At 41.2% G+C, this 22212-nt stretch overlaps 1 protein-coding gene across 2 annotated transcripts in view; it reads left to right on the plus strand.

Moving 5' to 3' along the window:
• The window catches only part of Ccdc68 (coiled-coil domain containing 68), a 40266-nt gene that overhangs the window by 8706 nt on the left and 9348 nt on the right, over window positions 1–22212 (plus strand). The window contains exons 2-8 of one of the 2 annotated variants that reach the window (XM_036204996.1): window positions 6298–6423; window positions 7512–7598; window positions 10920–11054; window positions 12464–12589; window positions 13093–13221; window positions 18431–18513; window positions 21951–22056. In XM_036204996.1, the coding sequence (XP_036060889.1) occupies window positions 6310–6423; window positions 7512–7598; window positions 10920–11054; window positions 12464–12589; window positions 13093–13221; window positions 18431–18513; window positions 21951–22056 (780 nt within the window). In that variant the 5' untranslated portion in view covers window positions 6298–6309. The remainder of the gene's footprint in view (window positions 1–6297; window positions 6424–7511; window positions 7599–10919; window positions 11055–12463; window positions 12590–13092; window positions 13222–18430; window positions 18514–21950; window positions 22057–22212) is intronic. The other variant, XM_036204997.1, reaches the window with a different exon arrangement.

Here is a 22212-nt window from a genome sequence, read left to right on the forward strand (position 1 = left end):
CAGGTAGCCACGGGTTTTCCTCTGTTCCAGAGTTTTCTCCAGTGGGACTTCCTTGGGTTGGCTTCCTTCGTGTTCATTCCTAGCAGCACTTCCTTTCATTCTGCTCCCCCAGTCTGCTTTATTCTTTACACTGCCCGCCCCCATATTTATTTATTCCTCTCTGCCTTGCTTGCTGAACACAACGTTCTGTGTAGCGGTCTTCAGAGACTGAACCTGTAGACACAGCTCCTACCGCAGCAACGTTCAGGAAATCTCTACTACAAGAAAGGATGAACCACCAGGTAAAGAAAGGCAATGCCTTTATTAATGTTTCTTGATGACAAGCAGCCCTATCTTGGATCCCTACAGCAGCAGCTGTAACCTACAACCACCAACTGAGTGGCTTAAACAGAGGTCTGCCATTTGGGAGTTCTGAAGTTTGGAAGTCTAAGATCCAGGAATTTGAAAATTAGATCTGTTTGGGAATATGGAAAAGAGTCTGTTGCAGGCTTCCCTCCAGGCTGCTGGAGGTTTGAGGCAAATCCTTGATGTTTCCTGGCTGGTAGAAACATCACTCCGTGTGTGCCTTCATCTTCACATGGCCTTGTTCTAATGAGTCCATCTCCAAACACCCCCTTTTGCATAAAGATGTCGGCAGTTGGAATGGAGGTCACACTGCTACTGTGGCACATTACTATACATGCAATTACCCTACTTCAAAGAAAGTCTTATCTTGAAATACTGGGGGCTAGGACTTCAGCCTGTAAACTTGGAGGTGGGTCACAGGTAGATCGGTAGCAAAGCCTTATTATGAGCTTACTTCATACTCCCTCAGCTCTTTCCAGGTCTTTAAACTGTGAAGTGGGTTTAATTACATTATCCTGGTCCTGTGCTGTGTTGGTTTATCGCACAGAAAACAATGCACCACAATATGTCTGCATTGCTGTGTAGACCGTAAACTATTGCTAATATCATCATTTCAATATGTTGAAGAACTACTGATGCTTTAGCAATAAGGAATGACTGATATAATTTGCTAATTTCAAAATGCCCCTCAAGCAAACTTCCCTTTGTAGCCCAACTCAGAGTGCAGACTATTTCAAATACTACCTGATTTTTCCCAATGGGGGGAAAATCTACTCAGCCTGCTCTTCAGCTTTAATTATGGATAATTGTCTCATATTTTATTTACTCATTTGACAAACATGTGCAAATCATTCATTATGTATTATGTGTGCTAAGTGCTTGACAAATACTAACTCACAAACCGCCCCCTGTTGACTTTTATTATTAATAGTTAATATTTCCTGAATTTTGCCATAAAAGAAACTGAGGCACTGAATGATGGGGGAACACCCATGCTGGCTGTCTCCTGGGTGGTGATATTTCCAGGAGCCATTGAAGCTAAGAGAGCTCCCTCCAAACTTTTAGCTACAAAACCCTTTTTATTCACTGAGAGCTCTAGGGATGACGCTGTGTGGTAAGACCACGCAATGCTGCTTTGGCTGAAGACAAGGGGCCTGAGCACAGTCTGCCCAGCACCCCCTGCTGCCTTGTTTACAAGGCCTGATATAGGAAATACCTCCCCTTGGCACCGGGCCACATGGAAGCTGTCTTCAATCCATCCTAGCATAAAACAAATAAAGCCTTTCCTCGATTTAATTAACTGATTGTGTTTTATTTTGAACATTTTATCTGTCTAATCTACTTCTGGCTGAAATCAAATGCTAACATGGATTTTCCCCAGGATGATAATGCCATATGGATGGTTGGACTTTGCTGTCCTCCACCCCCGACTCTCACACACCACATACACACCTATCTTGGGTTTCTTTATTCCACTCAGGGACTGTAGGCACAAAAGTTTTCTGAACCAAAGAGAAATGGGATTTAATTTCATATAGATATCATTGGATGTAAAGCTTTCAAACCACAGGGGGCTGACTTCTCTCCCCTGTTATGGATGGCTCCTTTTAGGAGGTTATTAGGAATATAGAACAGGAGTGCAGTAGCATTAATGTTTGCAGTCCATTGGTCCATTGAATGCCTCCGTAAACCAGCCAATAAGAATAATTCATTTTGCATATATATGTATATATATATATATATATATATATATATATATATATATATATTCAAGCTAAAATTGTATGTAACTTTTACAACTAGTAAGTGGGGAGGATGGTGTTTTTGAAAGAATGTAATTGAGGGTGACTTATCAGGGATTAAGGAGGAAATGTCATTGTTATTAGGAATGAAAGGCAGAGAAGAAAATGTATTTTAGGATCTGTGACATGGGCCCAATGTGATTGTGAAATTAGGAAAGACAAAGAAAGCCGGGAACTTTTTTTTCCCCTGAAGATTCGAGTTTAGTGATGAAATGCATGCACACAACACATACCATGTGAAAAAGGAAAATGAAAGTACCTCAGTCCAGTAAGGTTGTGGAGAAGTGAGTTGCAGTAGAGAAAACAAGCTGGGTGGTGGATTTGCTTGCCTCCAATCGCCCACTGCCACAGTCCCTACTCCCTGCCATGCCCTGATGCCAGCATCAGCAGACTTTTTTCCTCCCTGGAAATGGACAGACAGTAAATGCTTTAGTTTTGCTTGCTGTGTGCTGCTTCTGCGGTAAAGGCTCACCTGTGCTGTTGTAGGGCCTAAGTATCAGGGACTGTATGCCAGCAAACAACCACCACTGTGTTACGGCACAACTTCGTATATAGGGATACAGACACTGTTAGTTACTTTAGTACTGCTGTGACCACAGACAACCTAGGGTGGGAAGGTCTGCTTTGACTCATTGCCAAGAGATTTCAGTGCATCCTGGTGGGAAGACAGAGCAGCAGAAGCACAGGATGGATACGGCAGACCAGCTAACAGAGAGGGAGTGGGGAAAGGGATGATTAACAACCTCCAAAGGCTCACCTCTAGCCACCCACTTCTGTCAGCTACACCTCACTGCCCAAAGCTTCACAGTCACCCTGAAACAGTACCACCTGCCTGCCAGAGGAACAGGTGCACAAAACATGAACTGGAGTATGTTTCAGGTTCAAGCTCTATTTGTTTGTCTGAATTTAGTGCTTACAAATTTCAACTTCATATACATTTCACACTTCATGAGATGATATACTTTCAGATTATTTGGAAGCATTAAACAAATACAAGAATAATACTGGTAGGCTGTGCAAGCAAAGGAAAGCCCAGACAGAAGGCAAAAGTACAGATTGCCGACCACCTTCTTCAAGTTTCCGGACACATTGCTTATTGTCTCTACAGGGTTTTATTTTTCTTTGAGCATTCGAATGTTGTTGTGGACCAAGTCCTTAATCCTGGAAGAGACTTCAGAGGCCCAAGAGAGGGAAGTACTTCCATGTTGTTCCACAGAGCGGACTTGGGGAGTTGCTGCTGCCAAATTGAGTTCTGCAGAAACAAAGAGAACCGCTGCTGCCTTCTGAGAGGATTTGCAATAAAATGGAAAATTCTTGGCATGCCCTGTCAATTTCATTGAAGATTAAAGGATAAACTCAGGGCTTTGTGGCGTCCCTAGAGGCAATCTTCTTGCAAAGTGCTGCAGGCCAATATAAAAATTCTCTCTGTCTTTTAGCAGCATGGGTCATTTGCTAGATTTTAAGCATTTTGCTGTTTCTTTCTAGGGAACATAGTCTGAATGGGGTTGGAAATACCCTTGCACTTGGGGTGAAAAAGACCAGGGTTTGAGTTTTGTCTCTGTTAGTTTTACTGTGATCTTGGGTAAGATGACATCACTATGGGAGCATTAATTTCCCAATCAGTAGAGAAGGTCCAATAATTCTACACTCAGATTCTGTACACAGAATGTATTGTAGCTTGTTTTCTAATGGTCAATATTTTCATCACTGTGACAAAGTGTCTGAGGTCCAACTTAAAGGATGGTAGATTTATCTCGGCCCACAGTTTTGGAAGGGTGGCTCTGGGGTAGGACCCTGTGGTAGAGTTCCTTGCTTGGAGACCAGACCAGGAGACCGAGCACTGGATCAAAAGCAAGGCCTGGCTATAGTACTGAAAGGCTACAGCCTTTCGGAGATCCATCTCCTCCAGCCGAAAGTCATCTAGAGACTCTGTAACCTTCCAAATCAGTGCCATCAGTGTTCGAACATGCCGATCTGTGGAGAACATCATAGATTCAAGCCACCTATCGTTTGCCAAACTTTTGACTAAGACATGAATGTAGTCTTTGTCTGACCTCCATCTTTACTGTTTATTCCTCCAGTGCAGGTCCTATTGTTATACCCACAAAAATTCCAGTAAGCGTCATTCACAGACTATTTCCTAAAAGGGTGTCTTAATTCCTTTAAGCTTAGAAACATAAAGGGTTCTTCCTGTGTGTGTGTGTGTGTGTGTGTGTGTGTGTGTGTGTGTGTGTATACATGTGTTTGCCTGTTCATGTTTGTGCAGGTGCATGTGTATGCATGCATGTAGAGGTCAGAAGATAACCTCCCTGATGTTCCTCACATACTGCCCACATTTTAAATTTTTTTTTTTTTGAGGTAGACTTTTTCTTTGGCCCAACACTGGTCAAATAGGATAGGTTGGCAGATCAGTGAGTTTCAGGGATATGCTTATTTCTTAGTTCTGGAATGTTGGAGTTACAAACGAGTGCCATCATGCCCGGCTTTTTCCTTGGATTCAGTGGGGTTGATTTCAGCTCCTCATGTTTGTAAGGCAAGCACTTTACCAAATGGACTACTTCTCAGTATGTGATAAGAATTCTTCACTATCAGCTTTTGCCAATCAATCTAAAAACAAAACAGAAACAAAAACTACATATGCCTAGTGTGTTTAAGACAAAATTCAAACACGATTCATCTAGTGTATTTTGTTGTACGTCTCTTAAGACTCTTTAAAATTCTTTACTTTTTAAAAAATTGTATTTTATGTGTATGCATGAGCCTGTGTGTATATATAGCACATGAATACAAATGCCTGGGAAGGCCAGAAGAGGGTATCTTTAGACTCCCTGGAACTGAAGTTGTAGGTGGTTGTGAGTGGCTAATGTCAGTGCCTGGAAACCAAATGTAGATCCTCTTCAAGTGCAGCAAGTGTTTGTGACACTGAGCCACCTCCCAGCCCCAAGACTTAATCTGTAGCAGACTTAGTTACAAGGATGCCTGAGCATTGAAGCCCATGTTCCTCATTAACCTTTTTTACCCAGTGTTCTTAGCTGAGCTTGAGGATTCTCCTTAGATCCATCCCTTGGTAAGCAGTTACAAATGCTATGGTTTCTAAGTCTATTTCTTCTTTTGAGTTTATTAGCTGACATACCATCACACCTTTCCATTATTCACTATTTAGTTACTGAAAAATTGTTAATGTATTAATGATGTGGCATGTGCCCTCTATGTCCTTTTCTTTCTTCTGCCTTTGTCTCACTCCCAACCGTTGGTTGGCTCAGCAGCTTGCTGGGGGAGACAATGATGACTGTGACAATAGTGAGCTCTCACCTGTTATGAGGTCAAGGATTTAGGGTGTTTAATATTGTTCAGCTCCTCACAGTCATTTACCATGGCTGCCATACTTTATTCAAATAGTATTTGATCACCTGTCATGCTTAGCTTTATGGAATTTGTGTTATTGACATGAATCATCCAAGAAGCCCTAGATTCTCTGCAGGAGGAGAAGGTGTCCGGAGAATACAGCCTGTCCACCAGGAATGTGACTGTGACTCTGTTGGAATCCCAATCCCTGTGTCTGCTCCTCCTTCCCTCTTGTGTATTTGTGTGTGTGTGTGTGTGTGTGTGTGTGTGTGTGTGTGTGTGTGTGTGTGTAAAGTCAGAGTCTCACTCAGGAGCCCAGGCTGGTCTGAAACTTGCTTTGTAAAGCTGTGAGTCAAAATTTCTCTTCTTTCATATCATCCACCTTTAAAAGAAATAAGAAAATGATATCGTGTATTTATTCTGTAACATGTTTTTAAATTGAGTCATATACATAAAGAATATTCCATAGCAGCAATCTAGGTACCAATCCTATTTGTGTGCATTTGTATTTCTTCCATTTTTTTTTTCCATTAAAGAGTCTTTTGATAAATAACCTTTCTAGAGGTTCTATAGGACACATACACACAGACACACAGACACACACACATAAACACAGACACACACATTTGATTACAACTGTATTTCTATTTCCTCAGTCATTTATTAAGCCCTACAGTATGCTATAATGTAAAGTGAATAAAACAAGGCTCTGTCTTGAGATTGTGCGGTCTAAGAAGATACTAAACATTTGATACTAAAACTTTGATTATGGAGAAACTTACGTTGGGTTGCTGTTTTCCTAAAGCCAGAATTCACAATGACAACTGTCACGGTGACCACAGAAGTTCCCCCGAGAGGTAAGACAGAAGGCGCTGTCTCGTATGGCTCTTCATCAGCTCACATTATTGAAGAAACCGAGTACGTGAGAAAGGTATGATGAGAGCAGGAGATATCACAATGTGATTATTTTATGACAAGCGCTAGAATGGGCTTTGTTTCCTCATCCATGCAACGCATGGAAGGAGCAAACCTCACTTGGCTTAGGATAGTTGACAGCTTAGATTTGAACATAGCTAGTCATTTTTTCTTTAGAATATAAACCTGTGCCTGCATGGGAAGTAACAATGACTTTCTCCGCTCAGTAGAACTGAATAACGGCCAGGATGGTTCAGAACACCTATCAGCATTTAATTCACACCCCACCATTCGCTGCTGGATTTCCTGCTGTTTCATAACCTTCCCTGGGGTTTTCCTGCATGTGGATGCTGTGCTCCCAAGTAGATGTTTATGTTTCCTGCTGATTCTCGCTCTTTCCTCACCTTGTCCCTATGCACAACTCCAGCTCGCTAGTGCCAGTGACTCCTCTGCAAGTGACTTCATTAAAAATGTAACTTATGAGAAATCCACCATGAAAAGAACTAAGAAAGGATATTCTCATAAACTACCTGTTAGAATAGATAGAAAAATTCTGACATTGATAGTTTGTAACTTGTTCAGATCAGCTAATTAAATTGTCTTGGAATATCTAGTAATTCCACAGGTCAGCAAGACTGTAGCTCAAATTTCCACACATAAATTTGTATGATCACGTCTTAGGGATGTTTCTGTAGTAATTATTTAACAGCAATTATTTTGAGGTAATTACTATGTAGTAATCATTTTGTAGTGATTACTAAGTAGTAATTCTCTTATAGTAATTACTAAACACTGAATTAGTACTAAATTATAGGTAAAAGTGAACAAAATGTACAGTTTTTAAGTTCTAATTACTAAATTATTTTATAATACATAGTATTAACTTAGTTTGTCATATTTCAGATTTATCTAAAAAAGAGATATAAGACCCAAACACTTTCTTTTCATTAATCTAAACAATATTAACCTAAATATAATCTAGGTTGGAGGCTGACATCAGGATATATATGTAAATAAGGTGCCCTATAGCTGGTATAGAGAAAGAAAAATGCATTTGGAATTAAATGCCTTACAGAAAAATTAACTATTGTTTTTTTCCTCCAGATCCGAACTACCCTGGAAAAGATCCGAAATCACATGTTTAAAGATGAAGAAGGACGTGGCAATACAAATTACAAGCTAGATGCAGAGGTAATAAATACATTGAGATTCATTACTTGCATTCTTTCAGAAAGTTAACATAAACCTACATCGATTTCTATTCAATCAACTGTTCTGCCTGATATTACTCTTTGAAGCTGTGATAAAATATTTCATGCATGTCTGACATCTAAAGATGTTAATGCTTATATGTATAATGTGTTAACTAGGGATGAAATTCAAAGAATCAGATCAGAATGGCCAGAACTTGCTGAAGTATTGCAAACAGAACACAAGTATATGGGAAGACACTAGACCAAGGAGAATACAAGGTAGCAACACTTTTCAGGGATGAAGGTATAAGCTTACAAGTATATTCTGTGGGACACAGCAACTGATGGTTTGAATTGAGTGATCAATAAGCAATGAACTTCGCTGATCAATAAGCTTAAGCACCTCTTTCTAATATCAGTAGCATCTTTGTGTACTTAAGCTTAGACAAACCTCTTTTAGCTCATACTGTACCAAATTAAATATCACCAGAGCCAAGAGTGTCTATCTCATTAACATTACTGACTATAAACCATGGTTATTTATCACATGAGAAGGTAGAATGTACTACATAAACACAATCCCCTTACATCATCCTCACGTTCCAATATAATATGGCTAGTACTTAAGATTTTCTTAATTAATTGCTCCAAATCTGGGCAAAAAGACACAATATTGAGGTGTGGTAGGAAAGATAAAATTAAAAAATCATTTTTGGCCATGTTGAGTTGACTTCTAGAACTCCATTGATGGGTAGATTTGAGAGTACAGATCTGGATTAGATGAATTAGATTATATTAGATAGGGTACAATATACAGAATTGTGGTTTTATGGTTAGTAAAGTTCTGAACCTAGAGCTGAGTTTGGCATTCCGAGAGTATAAACCTGCCTGATTGATACAGCAAGACTTTGTCTCCAGAATAAGTAATAAATTGCAATAATTTTGAAAGTGGAGAGGATTGGAAAGAAAGTAAGTATACATATGGATAACAGATGACCTAAGGGCTTAGTGACGAACGTCCCAAACTTGGGTCTTTGGAAGAAGAGCCATCACAGAGGTTGAAATGGATAGTGGAGAATGAGGAGGAAAAGCCGTAGAGGATGGAATCCCTGAGGGCAGGTAGAAGTAGCAACTGTCCAGTGTTGTCCATGGGCCATGTAAACTGAGAACTGGCCAATGGCCACTGGAAACACTGAAGTAGAATTTTTAGCTGACCTTGCTAGGCATAGCTCTGAATGAATGGATAGAACATGGTGCTGCTATGATATAGGGTCTTGCTACCATGTAACGTGTGGGCTACTGGCCTAGCAGCAGCCTCTCCACAAGCTGATTAGATTTGTACTGTCTAGGCCTCCACCCAGACTTCCTGACTCAGAATCTGTAGCTTTTTATCATCAGCTAATGTCTATGAGAGCACTGATCTAATCATTTGCAAGTCTCAACCACAGCCAATAATCTACCTTCTGCAAGAGTCTATCCGTCAATTATTCTTTAGCATATATACCCATATATGGTCAGAGAAGGTGTGCATACCTTTATTTTGTGGTCTGGACCACACACACACACACACACACACACACACACACACACACACACACACACATGCACAAGGCTGAGGATGTACTATATATATGTTATGTGCTTAGTTTTTTTGTTTGTTTTGGTTTTGGTTTGTTTGTTTGTTTGTTATGGGTTTTTTGAGACAGAGACAGAATTCCACTGTGTAGCCCTGGCTGTCCTGGAACTCGCTCTGTAGACCAGGCTGGCCTCAAACTCACGGAGATCCTTCTGCCTCTGCCTCCCAAGTGCTGGGATTAAAGATGTGCAGTACTACCACCTGGCTCATTGTTCTTATTTCTGGACTATGGATCATTTTTGTAGTGGAGAAATTAAAAGTTTGGTCATTGAGCAATCTTAGACTCTGAATCTGGTCTCAAGGTTATTTATGTAGGTGTAACTTTAGTGTCCTAGTTAGGTTTGGCTATCAACTTGACACAGCCTAGAGTCATCTGAGAAAGGAAACTCAACTGAAGGATTGCCCAGATCAGATCTGCCTGAATGGAATTGCCTTGGTTGTTAACTGATGTAGCAAGTCCTAGGCCAGGGTGGGTGGAACCTTATCCTGGGCAGGAAACACTGGATTGTATAAGAACATTAACTATGCTTGGATGTGTGAATGACCCCGCATGCAGTGTTCCTCCAAGGTTTCAAAGTCCCACACCAGACCCTTCGTTGGCTTCCCTCAATGATGGACCTGGAAGTTTGCACAAGATACATTCTTTCATCTCCCAAGTTGCTTTTGATCAGAGTGACTTTTTTCCCCCCAGGAGCAAAACAATCAAACTAGAACACTTTAATTTGTGACACTCTAATTTTCAGTTTCCTCACTTCTATAAAGAACAAAATGCTTTTTTCTACCTGTAGAATCCAGGCAGAGAAATGTTCATAACATTGGAAAGCCGACATGGTGCATAATAGGTGCTTAACAAGTAGACGTTGTTATCAGAACCACAGGGTACATGGAGTTGCGTGATAGTTTCTCTCTCTGCCATGACATAAGGTGAAAGAGCCGACAGGGCAGATGATGATCAAGAAACTATGTCACGAGCTCTTGGACTTGACTTGCGTGAAAGTGGACCCTACTTCTTAGTTTCCACATCTGGGAAACTGTTGGGCTGAGATGTTTTCTCATTTCCTCACCATCTCCATATGCCCAGGATTCTGTGTAGATTTATGTTCCAGGTGCATTTTCAGGGAGCATGACTTTGCATGGGATTACATCACAGTGGAGCTCTAGTCTGATATCTCTGATTAGACATTTAATATGAATTGATGGTAATGAAACACTGTTAACATTGAATGTTAGCAGCTCCGACTCTGTTTAAACAACATATATTTGTAGGCATGATTTTAATTAATCCAGTCTCATGGTTATTATTTGGTATGTACAATACCCTCAATAATGTATTTAAAGCTGCAGGAAACAGAAGAGGCATAAAGGATATTTGTTTTGCAAGACTCTTTAAATTGGAGCAGATATGTAAGCTGGTTCATTTGTCTAGAATTAATCATCAAAATTTGAGGTTCAAAGAGATATTTTTGCTTATTTGAATCTTCTGTCACTTATGTAGTGAATGATCATCATCATTGCCAGTGTTCATAGAGGAATTGTTGGAAGAAGTGTGCCACTGAGGGGACAGGCCTTGAGGTCTCATATGCTCAAGCCATACCCAGTGTGGCACACAGTCTTCTTCTGCTGCTGGAGGATCCAGATGTGGAACTCTCAGCTCCTTCTGATCTTTATGTTTGTTCATTTCAGCCATCTGGAAACATGCAGAATGGCTCAGATTCCATGACAGACCCCACCTGTTTGGATTTGCTCATGGAAAACATGAGAAGAAAAGACCAGCAGCTCCTAGAAATGAACAGAGAGAATGAAATGTTGAAAATCAAGGTACAACTGCTAGGAGCTCATAAACAGTTAGCTTTCATAGGTCTATACTTGCTGTGAGACATCCACTCACACCCAGAAGCCCACAATACACAAACGCATGGCCAAAATATGAAAATGTTGTACAAATCAGTCTTACTGTTTTAGTATTTAGACTACTTTTAGTATTAAAGAAACTAATGAAGGTCTGTGGGTGTAATTTTCAGCTATGCAAAAGTAGCAAGTTCTGGAAGTTTCCTCTGTGATGTCAAATCTACAGCTAACAGTGATATACTGTGTACTTACACATTTATTAAGGGAAGAGATCTCAGGCTAATGGCTTTTTACCACATTTTTAAAAGATTTTTGCATCTCTAAGAAATATTAGTTTGAGGCCAGCCTGGGCTATAGAGTGAGTTCCAGGAAAAGGCTCAAAGCTACACAGAGGAACCCTTCTCAAAAAAACAAATAAACAAAAACAAAAAACAAAAAACAAAACAAACAAACAAAAAGAAATATTAGAGCTAGGGAGATACCTTATTCAGTTAAATGTTTGTGCTACAAACAAGATCCCAGCACCAACCCTGAGAACTATGCACGGAGGTGTGTGTTTGCGATCCCACTTCTCAGGAGGTGGAGCCAGGGGGATCCCTAGGGCTGCTCACTAGACATCCTAGCCTAATCTGTTAGCTTCAGGACATACTGAGAAACTCCATTTTAAGGGAAAAAAAAAAAGAGACAAGATTGATACCTAACTGAGAAAGGATCTTCAAGGTTGACTTCTGACCTCACTATGCATGTATAAACTGTGCATCTGCACCCACACATATGTGCACATGGGAACATGGACACGTACCCCAAATCCAAATGCTGATTCTAACTTTTATTATCGAATGCCTCAATAATTGTTCAATAAATCTATTGTTGAGTGCTTTGTATTTCCCCTTTGGGGTTTATTTTGTATGTAGCCTCACAGTGATTACCTTGGTATGTAAAGCTCAGTAGCCAAGCACCTTGATCATTGCCTTAGGTTATAAAGATCAGCATGCATACTTCATTTTTCTTACTACTCCAATTTCGTCCCACTTCTATTTCATGGAGCTTCATTTGTCAGTACGGAATGAACATTGGTGATAAGAGGGTTGCCGCTATGTGTCCCGACAAGATGCCATCTATCTGTGCAAAGTACCGATATGCTTAGCACTCAGGGTTAGCTTCGCCATGACAAATGCCCATGCTCAGTACCCTACTAGAGACTTCTTCACTCAGCACTCTCTTCTGACTCAACACCAGCAGCTTCTCTCCCATCAATTATCTGTATGGCTGCAAATGGTTATTAGAGACTGTGTTTAATGGACCATGAAACGGTTCTGCTTTCAACTATTTTTATTTAGTAATGTCAAACTATGCAAGGTGACTTTTGTTTTTCCTAGCTGGAAGCTTCCCGAGAGGCAGGAGCAGACACTTTGAGAAACGTGGCCCAGAGATTATTTGACAACTACCAAATACATTCTGAAGACATGAAGAAAAAGCATGAGGACAGTAAACATTTACTTCAGGTACTGGTCCCAGCCGCGGCCCAGGAGCTGGAGAAGTCAGCCCCACCCAGCCATATATGGCCTGGTGATGCACTGTGTGAATAGTGCTACCTACAGGAACAGGTATATGTGCCCTTACAGTAGGGGCTCAGCCCCAACCTGAATGGCCTGTCAAGAAGGCACACCTGGTAATTTCAAGGGCAGATGCATACTCATTTTTTACTGGGCCATTTTGAGCTCTGTTTTATATATGCATGCAAATACGCATGTGCACTACAGGCAGAAGTTAGCTGAAGTCCCCTCCCTAGAGAGGAAACTTCTTTGCTGTGACTGACCTTTAGCCCCAGCTACATATCTAACAAGTAACCTTGGGATACAGTGGGAGTAATTACCCTGCTTTGGGAACATTTTTTTTTTTTTGGTAAGAAAGAAAACACTTTTAACGAGATATACAAGATGTTCTGTTTTGTTCTAGATAAATAATAAAAGCAAAAGTCTAGCAAACTGTTTGTTTCTGACCACAGATCAACAACCTTGAAAAAGAGCAGACATTAAAGCATCGTGCTGAAAATCTGAGTCAACTTTCAGAAAAACTTGAAGAGAAACACGTTCAAATCATAGGACTGGAGAACCGTGTCCAGAGGATGGAAAACGTAGGTCCCTGGCAAAGCAAAGACATTTCATCCTGACAGTGTCACGTGGTGGGGCAAAGCAAAGACATTTCATCCTGACAGTGTCACGTAAGGGGAAGTAGAATGACATTAGTTGGAAGTCTTTCTTGGCCTGTGGGTTTTTGTGTGAGAGTGTGTGTGTGTGTGTGTGTGTGTGTATGTGTATGTGTGTGTGTAGGACGGCACAATTCCGCTTTTTACAACTCTGCTCTTCCTCTTAGACATTTTATGTGACCTGTTCTGTAGTTGTTGGCTTGCCTAATTTCTCCTTGTTGTCAATGTGTGTATTCAGTGGTCTGTGAATGAAATAATGGGTTAGGTCACAAAGCAGTCCTGTTAGGATCCCTGTAATCTAGCCTTTATTAGAGCCTAATAATAAATAAATTCAAGTTTACTAAGTCCAGATACATTAGAGCTAGTATAGTATCCTTTTTTTTCCCTCACAGCCCATTGTTACTTATGGTTTATAAGAAAGAGTGGCTATAAAATGTGTGATAAAACTGTTATTAGAACTGATATCAGAACTCTCAAAAGGTCTATTTAGGGAAGAGCAGCCGAAAGCAAAACTGTGAAAAATCTCATGGAATCCCAGTGGCTAACACTCCAAATACCAATATAAATAACATAAATTTAACTATGTGCCTTTGAATTAAAAAAAATAAGGAATATAATCTTTTACTAGCAAAATAAATGGGCATCTCAGAAACTAAATTGAGAATGGATGAGAATATAGTCTTAGGCTTCTAGTAAGTCATATCTCCCCCATCCTCCCTCTCACTGTATTCCTGGGTTGGCCCCTAATCTACGCAGCCTCCACTTGTTTGAGTTTTCTGAGGTCTTTGCCACTAGGGAACTTGTACTTACTGGGTGAAACCTTTCAGTACTATGCAGGTTTCTGACCAAAAGAAATTTAATTAGTTTTAAAGTATTTCCCAATAATGTAAAATTCTATAACACGGTGACTATTAAATATACAGTCCTAATGAACGTCATGTGAGGAAATCAGAAACAGGACCTGAGTACCAATGTAAAAGGACTTAACATTAGCATTCACCTACAGCTCTAGTGTGCCATGGGCCATTGTTGTCATTCCCAGAATCACCGAGTCACCCTTAGCAGTTTGCTTACCCCAGAATTGCCAGTTTATGATTTTTGGGAAAGCTGTAGTGTTTGTTGGGTGGCTGATAGTGTTAGAATATTTTACATTGCAGTAGATAGCTTGAGGGACTAAGATAGCACTGGACATATTTGCATTGAGGGAAGGAAGAAAGGTCTGTGAAGCAAACAGAATTATGGAACCAAACAACTGATCAGCCACCTGGAAATGGGAGAGTGAGATTGTGATGACCCTCTCCAAAACCCAGAGGGAGGATCTTGGCCACCTGTGGGTGCGTGAAACTTAACAAAAGAACATCGGAAGAAAGTTCTCTTTCCTAGTAACTCCAAGAGTTCAGTACCAGACATGAGCTCTTGTCGGACTCCTAGGTGTGTTTCTTTTACTGTTATTTCAAGATATTTGAGCACCTGACATTTGCCACATGCAGCCAGGCACAGGAGGTATGTTAATATGCATGAACGAATGGGAAATAATCACTGTTTACGATGACAAGAGTGTATATGACTGGATTGTGCTGGGTGTCAGGAACTTTGCAGAGCTCCTGTTTTTAATTCTCCTAAGGGTCCTTTGGAGAAGCTGAAAGCCCACATAAGGTAGGGAGGGCGGTGTGTCCAAAAGTACTGACATTGGCCCCTAACTGTGATTCTCTCTCAGAACTTTGTGACACAGTAAATAGGTAGGATGCTGTGCTCAGCAAGGCCAGGAGACAATCTTCTAAAATTTATTCTATGGAATCTATTCAGGAATAGCTAAAGTGGGACCTGATAGAGGAGTCTCTTTGGTTAGTGGAGGTGAATGGGGATTTAGGAGCAATGTGCAAGACTGTTGTTTTAAAACACATTTAGTCTAACGTTCTTTCATATTTTTGAAACAAGTATGGAAATAAATAAAATAAACAGCAAAGCTTGATGACACCTTCTTGGGCTCAGGAGGTAGCAAGCAAGCAGGCTGTATGGAAGTTTCTTGGGTGGAGAATGCATATTGGAATAAAGGAGAGTATGCTGAGCCTTCTGTATTAATGGGGACAGACGCAAGTTCAAAACGGAAGTGAAGACGGAAAGCACACATCCTTAGGAAGGCTGATAAGTATTGCCCTAGCAGTGGCTGCTCCCTGAGAAGGATTCATTTGCTACTCACTTGAGCAAGGCCTTGCTCCAGTAAATAGCCATTAGTGCTGTGAGGTCTGGTAATGAAGACATTACTTAAAACCTCCGCCATCTGTCCCACTTTAATCAGGAATGCAGCGAGAATGAATTCCGAACACACAGCACCAAGCTAGCAGAAACGCCCTGGAAGAGCATTTTAGCGTGGCATATGTTCCTGTTGCCAGTAGTGCGATTCTGTTGGTTCACGTTTGTTTGCTAGTGTCACTGATTTTGCCCCACTAGAATCTAAGGGCTCAAAGGCACTTTGGAGACCACCTACTTCCTCATCATTGTTTTATAAATGAGGACGGAGCAAGAAACCATTTTCTCATCTCCTGTTTCTACTTACAATCCTTCCTATTATACCCACCTGTTTTCTAATATGGGACAAAGAATATGTTCTGGGACCAGCACAATGGCTTAGCAGGTAAAGGTGCCTGTCACCAGGCTTGCCAACCTGAATGAGAGCCCAGAGACCTATACAGTGGAAGGAGAGAACTCATTCCCACACTGTCCTCTGACATCCATATGCATGCTGTGGTACATGCATACACATACAATAAGTAAGTGAAAAACGTGATCATTTTTTTAAAAAGATGATATTCTGATTGTTAAGACATTCCTATGTTAATATATACCATGTCATAAATCATGTCAGTCCATTTTGATCAACCGTAAAGGGAAATCTTGACCTCTCAGGGATAGAGCAGAGAGCCATAGTGGGGTGTTATGTGCATGAGGAAGGCACCGTAAAGCAGTGCAGGTATGATTTCATGAGTTACCTAAGAGGAGTTTGTGAAGAGCCCAGGGCATATTCGAGAACCCTGGCTAGGGTAGAACACGTTCTTGTTAGTTGCCCCATCTCTGACCCTGGCTGTGAGCATTCACTAATCAAGAGAAAGTCCACAGGGAGGACTGGGTTTGGTGCAAATGTACTCTGCACCCCACAAAGTCATAATGCATGGGCTGTGACAGTGTTTCCTTGAGCGTACAGACACCCACATCAGGCTCAAGTGTAACGGCTATCTCTCAGGAAGTATTGGAAGACACTTAAGGCTAAGGTGGAAAAGGTTAACATGGAATCATTTCTGTGAGGCAATATTGCTCTGGGAAAATAATTTAAATAAGTTAGCATAATTAAAAGTAGCGACTCACACAGGATATGAAGTAATTGGTACTTGTAAATTACTATGTATTGAAGCCCAACTTTCTGCCAGGGAAGCCGGTAAGATTCTCATCCCACACTCTACTTATCCCATCTTACCTTCATTTTAGTATAAAGTTGAAAATATGGCTCGTACAAATAGATAGTGAATACATCTTAAAATTCAATTTATTACTAACTTTGGAACCAGTATTATGGTAAAGTTAGTTTATATATGGTATTTATAGGCATTGGGTGTAGGGGTGTGTGGATGGACAGAATACAGGATTGTGTGACCACTCTAGGTATATCCAATGAATAACCTTCAGGATTATCTTTTACATGTTATAGAAATCCATAAATTAAATTTGATATGAAAGATCATACCTGTTATTCAATACTAGGGAGACTGAGGCAAGGGGATCATGAGTTTAAAGCCAGTTTTGGCTACATAGTAAGTTTAGGGCCAGTCTGTACTACAAGAGACCTTGTCTCAAACAATAAAACAAAGTAAAATAAAAATCTAAAAATTCACATGCAACTTCAGAGAGCTGGGGTTCTAATCAAAATGCAATAAAGTAAAACAAGCAAATTGTCTGGAATAACAAAGTAATGGTTGGATCCCATTATTGAACAGTGTCCCAGGGTGCCACTAAAGCTTCACGTTGGAGATCACTTCTATTTTCAAGTTTTGGTTAATGTTTATCTACAGTGATGAGGTCCAGAGAGGTTAAAACAATGGTCAAAACTTCAAAACCAGATTGGTGTATAGCACAAGCTTTCTGGTTTTGGTTGCATAGCACAGCCTTGTACGCTGTCCATTTATATGCTGTGGTAGGCAGTAATTTTAAACAGCCTTGTGTGTATTTTGAAACATTTCTCCTCAGTGCTGCCCATGCTGTCAATACCATCTTTGCCTCATTGCAGCTTTTCCTGGTTCCCCCAAGTTGGCGCTAACCAGCAATGCAAACTCTGCTTACCCAAGCTTGGCCTTTCGTGACCTTGTCACTTTTCCCTTGGGGTGAACAGTGTAGTTTAATAATTAAATCACCTCATTTTAAAAGATACTCTTTCTCAGTCTTAGAGTTTCTCCTGGTTCCTCATTAGGAAGTAGTTTTAACATTTGTGGCCTCGATCTCTCATTAAGGGTCCATTTACCTGTTTACTACATGGCGACAGATGCTGGGAGAGCAGGTGGAAACATCACAGTATGTGCTGTGGTGTCCTTGGGTACCAACAACTCTCCTAATGTAGCGAAGAGGCAGGTGCAGCAGTAAGGGAATTCACATCAGGCAAGGCTGTGCAAGCATCGTACTCCAGGTGGCATGGGGAAGGTAGATGGGCCAGGTTGTACTGCAAGGGCTCCATTTTGGCAGTGGGCTGGAGAAGGAGCAAGCTTTGTCATCCAGGCTAAACGAGTGAGTTATGAAGACATTTGCTTATTTGGAGACAGGATCTCCTGCAGTCCAGACTGGCCTTGAACCTGCTTTGATATGGTGGCCAATCCTGGACTCCTGATCCTCCTGTCTCTACCTCCAAAGTGCAAGGATTAACCACATGCACCACCATGTCCACCTTAAACAATACTCCCCACACAGCCCTGATTTACTTTTAAAACACAAAGAACACTGCCTGGCCAGGCTTCGGGGTGGCACATTGTAATTGCTCAGACAAGATGAGCTCTGGGGCGCAGACTCTATTTCTAGTATCACAAGCCACATCTATTGTGAACAGTTGGCAAGCACACATACACACAAACAAAAGCTGTATCTTGTTTTCTCCTAGGAAAAGAAAACACTCCTAGAGAGAAAATTGTGTTTGGAAAACAAGCTGCTGCAACTCAAGTCCAATGATGCACATTCAAAAAGGTTTGAAAATCTACCTCCTTAAAAGCAGTTTCTGATAGCGATCCTGTTTATGGGTGTGCTGGGGTGTAGGTGGGTAGGATTTATACATCTAGAGGAAGCAAAGAAAGTAGGGTAGATGCAGGGAGAAGGGAGGTCAAATTTCTAGGGTTAATAGACAAGCGCCTCATTTCTTACCTATGAGGGTTCAGGGGCCAGAAGTACAGGATTGTCCTGGAGACCCATTTGGAGAGTTCTTTCGTCTGAAGAGTGAGTCTCCCATGTCTCCATTGACTCAAAGATGCTGGAGGTATCTTTATCCTCTATTCATCTTTGTGAATGGGTCTCTTGCACAGTCTACATCAAACTGGCTAGTCATGAAGGGAAACTATGGTAGCCTGGCAGTCTTCAAACTCCATAGAAAATGAAAGAAACGCTAGGGAAAGCCACTTTAGTTGGTTGGGGTGGCCTGTTATGTCTCAGTCCTTACTGAGGAGGCAGGACAGTTTATGGTCATCGTAGCAGCTGTCCAGTTCAGTTGCTCTTAGGAAATCCTCTGGACTGTGAGGTCCTGACTCATCTCACATTTCTTTAGATTGTTTTTCCCCTTATAGTCATGGTCTATTCTGATGTCAAGATAACACACACCCTATTTCAGCATCTTAGTTCAACCATCCAGGACTTCAGTTACTAGATGATCAGGCGCTATTATGAGCCTCTAAAGGACAGATTTTCATTGTTCTTTCTTTATATTATCATCCTTATGGTCACAGACATCCTTATTCCTTGATCTTTTGACTTTCTCCTATTTCTCATTTCTTCCTTATTGTATCTGTCTCTTTTTGTCTTTCATTGTACTTTGTGCCTTCTATTTGGCTGGTAATGATACATTTTTTGACCACTTATGACAATGGCCAGAAACAGGCTGAACTTTAACTTGCATGCAAATATTTGAATAATCTGTCATGCTAATCTGGTATTTTTTTTTCTATCTTTTTACCTGTGAATAAACATAGAACCCACGAGAGCATATGTAAAATAGCTGCGCATCACTGTCCATCTTGATAAAGAAGGACATAGACACAGAGAACAGCTTAGGCCCTGGCGTCACTTACAGATAGTTGCTAGTTAGGTTTATTTTTGGCCTCTCTCTTTTTCTCCCTTTTCTCTTTCTTTCTTTTCTCCTTTTGCATTTAAATGTAAAGATCTTTCTCATGTAATGAAACTATGGACTTACACAATGTTCCTTCCTTTATGAGTCCAGGTAGTCTGAGTTTGATGTTTTCCTTTAAAAAACACAACAATAATAGGTGTCTTTTCTGATTTCGAAGCAAACTGACCTTTTCTTTTCCTCTGCCATATATGAACAATCCATATGAAATTCTCAAAATCTTTTTGAGGACATTTTGGAAATTTCTTGGGAAAGTGAGTGCTCTGTGTTTCCGGAAAGGTAACAGAACATCTAATCTTCTTCTACTTTCAGGTTATAGACATCCGACACTTTATCTTCCTTCTTACCTTTGCTGAGCTGTGTAAGGAGGCATTGTTTACTTTACTGGGTGTCAGCAAGAGAACAATCAGTATGAACTGGACTCTTAAACTGAAGCCATAAAAGCTTGGCAAATGCACCACAAATATGAGATATTTCTCTTAGTCTGAGGTTAGATATACATAAGGAAAATACAGAAAAGAACAGAGTTACTTTCTTAAACATAAGATTAACTTCATATTGCTGTTGCTATCATCTTGTGAAAAGTATTTTGCAGCTTACAGAATAACCAGAATAACTTTGCATTAATGTAATCCTAGTGGCTTCTCAAGGACAAACTCTGCACTCCTAAGTGCCTAGCTCCTCAGGAGATGTCTCGCTGGTTTGGTTTTAGTATTCCCATATGTAGCAAAGCCTTGCATGTTGCTATGGAGGTCTTTGATATCTGTCCTTTCATTTCTGGAAACTCCTGATGGCCTCTGAGACTAGTTTCCTCACTCCCTTGTATAATAATATAGGAGTAGCCATGGAGGAATGCTGCTTACTGGCTTGTTCTTCATGGCTTGCTCAGCCTGCTTTCTCCTGTAAATCAGAACAAGTTGCCAAGGGATGGCACTGTCCTAGCCTGCTGGGGCCCTCCCACATCAACCATTGATCAAGAAAATACCCCACAGGCTTCCCTACGGGAGACACTTTGTCAGTTCTGTTACTTCTGCACATTTGACCCTATATTGGGTCAAGTTTACAAACCCCTATCCCACATATGTGTGTAGTAAAGCCCTTTGTCTCAACAGAGCACCCAGAGTTCTGGCACCTTATTGCCCAAAGGAAACACAAGTCTGACCACTGAATACGTCATTATTACTCTTTTTCTTTCCTTCTTCTTTCTTCACTGAAGGGATTTTTTAATTTTAATACTAACTTCTGTATTAGCCTTCTGTCAATCCTCATACCCAGAAGTGAGCTTTCTGAAGCTGTCCTTTGTTGAGACTCCCCATCCTCTCATCCCCTGAATCTCAATAACTCTCCCTCACAGGGTTCTGTACATCCCTTTAAGACATCTCAGCTGGCCTGCTTGCCTGGCCCCAGTCTCCCTGAAACCCAAGGAATGCTGGCTTTTTGGGGTTTTGGCTCCACTCGTTCTCAGTGTTTGAAGACCTCCAGAGACCACAGTCCTTGGTGGGGGGTCTGAGTTCCCTACCTATTCCTTTGGCATGTGAACCCTTCTTGCGGTGTCTCTCCTCACAAGCTTCCTTTGTCCTTGTAAGGAAGCTGCTGGTGCTGAAACCCAGAGAGAACTCAAATCTGATGTTGATGTGCACGAGCAGGTCCACAGCCGTTCCTTGAACTTTGGAAATGATGAGACAGCTGAGACTTCACAGCCTGGTCTGTTCTAATCCCAGGAGCGCAAATGTTTCCAGGAAGAGCCGATATCCACTTATTTCTTTCCCAATACTTCTGCCCATGCACATGGAAAGAAAAATAGACTGACTGTACATTTAATTGCTGTTCTTTCCCACTGCCAAGGCTTGTGTTTCTGCTGGGGACTGGGTCCTTTAAAGGAACGTATTACAGAGACAGGGCCTCTTGTTTCCTTCTCTATATGACAAGCAGTCTGGCCTCTTGAGCTGATAGCAATTTGTCAGTCTCAGCCTCCCACATTGCTGTGGAAATACTGGGATTATACATGCTTGCCACCACACCCAGCTCTACATGGGTCCCGAGAATCCAAACTCAGGTCATTATGCTTATAGGGCAAGTACTTTAGCCATGGGGCTGTTTCCCTACCCAGAAGCGGCTTTTGACCTTTTCAAGTTCATACGCAAGTGGATCACAGGACTGTTCTTTTTCGTATTTATTGTGTGGTACATGGATTCCTGGGACCTTCACCATACAAGGCTCAATGGCAGGAGAGGAGGGCTGGTACAGCAAAAATTCCTTCACTCCCTCCTCCTTTCTGTACTTGTCTCAGTTGCCAGGGTCTTCAGACTGAGATTTCCATCCTCCAGGAGCAGATCTGTCATCTACAGTTTGTGATTCACTCCCAGCACCAGAGCCTGCGCAACATCATCCAGGAGGTCAGAGTAACAAGTGCATCTCTCAGGTAGATGCCAGGTTTCCAGGGCAAAGACCAAACCTGGCCAGTGTGGCAGGCTGAGTCCTGAGACTCGCCTTCCCATTGACATAGCCCTTCAGTTTCTCAGGCAACCTGGCTCCGATGCTTCTCTTGCCTA

The sequence above is a fragment of the Onychomys torridus genome, chromosome 13 (genome assembly GCF_903995425.1).
Source record: "Onychomys torridus chromosome 13, mOncTor1.1, whole genome shotgun sequence".
Classification (NCBI taxonomy): Eukaryota; Metazoa; Chordata; class Mammalia; order Rodentia; family Cricetidae; genus Onychomys; species Onychomys torridus.